The sequence below is a fragment of the Sinocyclocheilus anshuiensis genome, unplaced genomic scaffold (genome assembly GCF_001515605.1).
Source record: "Sinocyclocheilus anshuiensis isolate Anshui unplaced genomic scaffold, SAMN03320099.WGS_v1.1 scaffold184, whole genome shotgun sequence".
Taxonomy (NCBI): domain Eukaryota; kingdom Metazoa; phylum Chordata; class Actinopteri; order Cypriniformes; family Cyprinidae; genus Sinocyclocheilus; species Sinocyclocheilus anshuiensis.
In genome coordinates this window covers 64,641-71,099 of record NW_015557077.1, presented here as the reverse complement: position 1 = coordinate 71,099, position 6,459 = coordinate 64,641, and the positions used below count along the sequence as shown (strand labels likewise).

The 6,459-nt window shown below is 30.9% G+C and overlaps 1 protein-coding gene across 2 annotated transcripts in view; it reads right to left on the bottom strand.

Moving 5' to 3' along the window:
• The window catches only part of xylb (xylulokinase homolog (H. influenzae)), a 31,921-nt gene that overhangs the window by 18,104 nt on the left and 7,358 nt on the right, over nt 1–6,459 (bottom strand). For both annotated transcript variants that reach the window (XM_016471505.1, XM_016471507.1), the window contains exons 8-12: nt 5,816–5,888; nt 4,939–5,057; nt 4,772–4,853; nt 3,353–3,393; nt 803–918 (exon numbers count right to left, since the gene is read on the bottom strand). In XM_016471505.1, coding sequence (XP_016326991.1) covers nt 803–918; nt 3,353–3,393; nt 4,772–4,853; nt 4,939–5,057; nt 5,816–5,888 — 431 coding nt within the window. The remainder of the gene's footprint in view (nt 1–802; nt 919–3,352; nt 3,394–4,771; nt 4,854–4,938; nt 5,058–5,815; nt 5,889–6,459) is intronic.

Here is a 6,459-nt window from a genome sequence, read left to right as displayed (position 1 = left end):
ACACTCACACACTCACACTCACACACACACACTCACACTCACACTCACACACTCACTCACACTCTCACACTCACACAATCACTCACACAATCACTCACACTCACACTCAACACACACACACTCTCACACTCACACACTCACACAATCACACAATCACACACACACTCACACACTCACACACACTCACACACTCTCACACTCTCACACACTCACACACTCTCACACACTCACACAATCACACAATCACACAATAACACACACACTCACACAGTCACACAGTCACACACACACTCTCACACACTCACTCACACTCACACTCACACTCTCACACACACACACACACTCTCACACAACCTCACACACACTCACACTCACATTCAAACTCACACTCTCACACAGTCACACAGTCACACACTCACACTCACACTCACACTCACTCACACAACCTCACACTCACACACACTCACACACACAACCTCACACTCACACAACCTCACACAACCTCACACACTCACACACTCACACAGTGAATTTACTTTTCCTTCAGCCTGAAGTTTATTCATTACACTTTTTGGTGTGAAAGGGCTTTTACATTTGCTATAAATAGAACTTCTTATATTAAAAACAATCAAGCCCTGCTCATATGTAAAAAGTAACGCAAAAGTAACGTAACGCATTACTTTACATAAAAAGTAACTAAGTACCGTAATTAGTTACTTTTTTAGGGAGTAACGCAATATTGTAATGCATTACTTTTAAAAGTAACTTTCCCCAACACTGCCGGTAGCTGTGTGTGTTTTACCAGATCAAAGCCATGTATGCGCTGCAGTCCACCGGGTTACAGAAGATGTGGCCCTCGACGCTGGGTCTGGGGCCCCGGATCCACAGGAAAACTGTATCGCTGGTGCCCAAACTCACCTGGAGAGACCAGAACACTACAGTCCATCACAAACTACTCTGGACATTAAAAAACAGACCCCAGCTAACACATGGAGATTATGACGGTGTGGGAACATTGTTTCAAAATGTTTCTAAAATGTTGAAATGTTCAGTCTCCTTGTTGTGATTATAAGGTTACAAAAATGTTTCTTACAACTCTCTATTTTCACCCACAATACAACATTATTTGAATGTTTATTTTTAATATTCTAAGCCTCAGAAAATTAATATTTTAATTAATATTAATTAATATTTATTATTTTGTTTAAATTGTTTATTATTATTTTATTCAATATATTAATATTAATATTTTGGGTGAAAAGGTTAGAATGTTGCGAAAATGTTTTATGGACCTTTAAATAACATTATTTTTAAAGTTTATTTTTAATATTCTAAGAATTATTACTAACTTTATTTTTACCCAAAATAATGTAATTTGAACATTTTTTAAAAACGTTCCAAGAACGTTAAAATGTCCAATTTTCTCTTCATAATTAAAACATTATTTAAAGGTTACAAAAAGTGTCTTATAACATTCTGCTAACTTTTATTTTCACCTAAAATATAACTTTATTTGAACGTTTATTTTTAATATTCTAAGAATTATTACTAACTTTATTTTTACCCAAAATAATGTTACTTGAACATTTTTTAAACATTCTAAGAATGTTAAAATGTCAAATTTTCTTGTCTTTATTATAATTTTATTTAAAGGTTCCTAAAATGTGTTTTGCAACATTCTACAAACTTTATTTTCACCCACAATACAACATTATTTTTCATGTTTATTTGTAATATTCTAAGCAAATTAAAATGTCCAGTTTTATTTTCATAATTAGAACATTATTCAAAGGTTACAAAAAGTGTCTTACAACATTTATAACTTTTCTTTTCACCCAAAATGTAACTTTATTTGAACGTTTATTTTTAATATTCTAAGAATTATTACTAACTTTTTTACCTAAAATAATTAATTTTTTTAAAACATTCTAAGAACGTTAAAATGTCAATTTTTCTTGTCGTTATTATAATTATATAAATGTTTCTTTTGCAACATTCTACTAACTCTATTTTCACCCAAAACTGTTTATTTTTAATAATCTAAGAATGTTTTCTCAATGTTACAAGAACATTTATCAAGTACAAATCACATCATAAGGACGTTCAGAGAATGTTCTCAGAAGGTTTTCTCTCATCGTTATGACAACGTACATCAAATATTAACAAGGTTAAAAGAACATTACATAGACATTACATAAAAATTACTTTAAGAATGTTTTGTCCTAACATTTACACAACTTTACTGAAAAAACGAACTAAAAAAAAAAAGTTGCTAGCACGTTCCCATTCCCTTAGTTTATACTAAAGCCAGAAATGCAGCAGGTTTTGGCCATCTTAGGCAGCTTCTGGGTTATGTTTCCATGTGCTCTCGAACAACCTGATCATTTTCCAGCAAAAAGCAGAGCAAACACTGACTCTAATGCAAACAACCGCAAGCGTCTGTGCTAACATTCATTCAAACGCAGCGGGATGAAAGAGGCAGAACTGACTGATGAAGAGACGAGTCGGAGAGTGATTGGTGACTTCAGAGCGGATTCTTTAGCGTGTTAAACACACGCGTGTGTCATGAGATGATTCCACACAGGAATCCAGCGTTTATACAGCACAGCTTTGATATATGGATCATACATTCATCACTCACACAGCATATATATCACTAATTGCACCATTTCATTTTAGAAATATAAATGCAGGAGGCAATTACAGGGCTAAAAATAAAAAAAATAAAATCATAAAACATGGTCAGATGGATTAAGATTAGTTATTAATTTTTTTAACTGTTTTCCATTTTTGTTATTTTCATTTTAGTTTAGTTAAACTTGTAGTAGTTTTGCTGTGTTTTTGACATTTTTATTATTGTTTAGTTTTATTATTTTATATATATATATATATATGCACACATTTTTAATTATAACAGTACTTCAAGTTAAAATAAATGAAAATGAGAAATGTTAAATAATGTAATATCTAAGAAATACTATTAAAGTATATAAAATCACAAAATATTAAATATATAATTATATATTATGATATATTTTATTTTATGTCTGTTAAAGTTTATTAAATTTCAAGTAATGAATTTTTTTTGTTTTAGGTAACTACAATAATATAATATAAATAGCAGGTTTATCTTAAATATAATTTTCACCAGTAGGTGAAGATAATTTAAAAAAAAAAAGTTATAAGCAATAAAACATTATTTTTCAGGATTCACAGATGAATAGAAATTTCAAAAGAACAGCGTTTATTTGAAATCGAAATCTTTTTGTGACATTATAAATGTCTTTACTGTCACTTTTGAGCAATTCAATGCTTCCTCGATTAATAAAAGTGTTTTTAAAAAGTCACTCACCGCTAGATCTCCTTCCTGTAGCCTCATACCAGCCAGAGATCCTGAAACCAAAAACATATCGGATCATTAAATCAGACAAATAAAACCGTCTCCAAACAGAGAGGAAGTCTGGAAGGACGTCAGAAACCTAATAAAGATGTCTCTGATATTATGAAAGGCAAAGAAAGGGTTTTGGAAGAGGCTGTTAATGCTGAACACACAGCTACAGACATGTTTTCATCTGCGACTCGCTGGAGTTTAACGGCAGGCGGTCAGCGGTGATCCTGATGGCCTTGCAGGAAAAAACATTTAATAAATCACCTGCTAACAGGAGCTTCAGCAGCCGAGAAAAATTATCCCTGAATACTAATATCAACACATCAGGAAAACCCATTTCAGCAAAATGGAAACGACTAACTTCGTCAACTGAAATGCATCATCGTCATTTTTTAGCGGTTTCATAAAACATGGTCTCCTCCTACAAGAATAAATTACAAACCTCTCACCACATCAGCTCATCTGCTGTCCTGAGTCTTAAAATGATCCATTTAAATGTATTATATTTATAATTAATTAAAATTAACATGTATATATTCAAAATGTACTTTAAAAAAAACAATTACTTAATTTTATAATAATTATTAAAAATTACTATTACTATTATTAACAAATATTTTATATAATATGAAATAAAATGTGAATTTATTCATTATTAATTGTATATAACCCATAGAATTATATTATAATTTATATACATTTAAAAAAAAACAAAAAAAACATACATATACTTGCCGTTCATTTTTATAAAAATAATATAAAAAGTATATTAATATAAAAGTTTACTTAATATACTTTACACATACATGCATATTTGCTATATTTTATACTTTATAAAAAATATACTATAAAATTTTTTAAAGTTTTTGGTATTGTAAATTCTATAAATTACTACAAATTTATATAAATTCTATACATTTATATGTATGTATGTGTGTGTGTGTGGGTGTGTGTGTGTGTGTGTGTGTGTGTGTGTGTGTGTGTGAGTGTGTGTGTGTGAGTGTGTGTGTGTGTGCGAGAGTGTGTGTGTGCGAGAGTGTGTGTGTGTGCGAGAGAGAGTGTCTGTGAGTGTGAGTATTAGTGTGAATATATAGGTGTGTTTGTGTGTGTATATATATATATATATATATAGTTAATATAAATTATTATTTTAATAACTGATATTAATTTAAATATACGTATGTATATGTACATACAGTATATATTGACTCAAAGCAAAGACTGCATTCGTGTGCTGCTGCTGCCATCTACAGTCAGTAAGATCTCAGCAGCGATAAGATGTTGAAAGACACTATAAAATCACACATGCATCACCCGTTTGTTCAGTATAACATGTTCCTGCTCCATGCTTTAGACTGACAGTGACAGAAGCGCTTTGTTTACCAGGATTGTCTCCAGTGAAGGCCACCACGTTACAGCTCTCTGCAAACCCATAGCGTTCAGTGTAATACAGAGATACACAGCCCTGAACACACACAAACAATGAAGCAGTTCAGGTTACAGCAGAGGCTTGAGACTGATATTGTTATGAGTAAAAGAGTGTATTTCACCAGAACGGCTGTCGACGGCGTCAGGTCTCCGAGTCGCTCAGCTAACTGCGGCGCTGCGGCGTCCAGACAAACCCGAGACCACTGCTTCTCAAATATATCCATCAGATTCATCCCCGAGCCTTCATAGAAAGACAAACACACGGCCAGTAAACATACAACAGACTGTGAGAGATTCAGTGCAGTCTAGTTATAAAGACTTCAGGGACAGAGAGATGCTTCTGAAAGCTTCTTAATATTTCACACTTTAATATTCCAGCTCCAGCATTATAATCTAGATGAATTTAAATATACATACATATTTTAATTGCTGAATTGGACATTGTACAGTAATAATTAATATAAACAAATATATATCTAAATATAAAAATATTATTTATAAAATATATACTAGAAAATATTAATTTATATAAATTGTATAAACTAAATAAATATATACATATAAAAACGACAATTTCAATTATTTAAAGACATGTTATTAATAATCATTAATATATACATATATTATATAAAACATATAATACAAAATAACACTTATTTGCATTTATGTATAATTTTTATATAAAATGCATATATATTTATATATAGAACTTATATTATAATTTATATTAATTTAAATATGACTGTGTGAGCTTCAATGCAGTTTAATTACAAACACTTCAGATCTAGAGAGGAGCTTCTAAAAGCTTCACAGCTCAATATTTCAGCTCATAACGGACAGCAAACGTCATCTGATCACGGTTTTATAGAAAACCATGCGCGAGTTATTTAAAATGCATAATTTCTTGACATTGCAAATGCGATCTGAGATCTGAGAGGGGAAGGAGCTGAAAGAATTGCAAGATCATATTTAGTGCAAAAAGACTGATGAATGAAGTACCGTCGCTGTAGTCAATCGGAGCGTAATCACCCAGAAACAGTGATGAAGCGAAGCTGCTGATCAGAGAGATTCTCTGAAAACCACACAGATCACAGTTATTACAGCGAATATTACATTCACACGACTAATTAGTGCTGAGCTTTAATTACTGGCAGCCGACTCTTTCAGTGTCCGACACGCACTAAACACGCATTCATTCAGCAAAATAAACACATGAGGAATATTATATATGTTTACAGCTGGTTTAACTGCTTATATATGTATACATAATTACAATTAATATTTATATATTGTAAATTTAGTAAATGGTTTTACAGATACATATTTAGTAAATTATTATACATTTACGTAATTTAATTTATATGATATTATATTATACTAATAATTACATCATAGTAATTTATTATACATTTAAATATACATTCGTATTTTAATCTGACTTAAAGACCTCATAAAAGGGTTTGACAAGAAAAGTTTATTGGTGTTGATTAATTTCCTACTGAAATATGAATTTGGGATGGAAAATACCAAAGCACTCATTTCTTTTTATGTCTGAACTAAAACAAATAAAAAAATAAAAATAAAAATTTTAAATCAATGTTTTAAAATCTATAGTAATTGTTTAATTTTTTTAATATAAAATA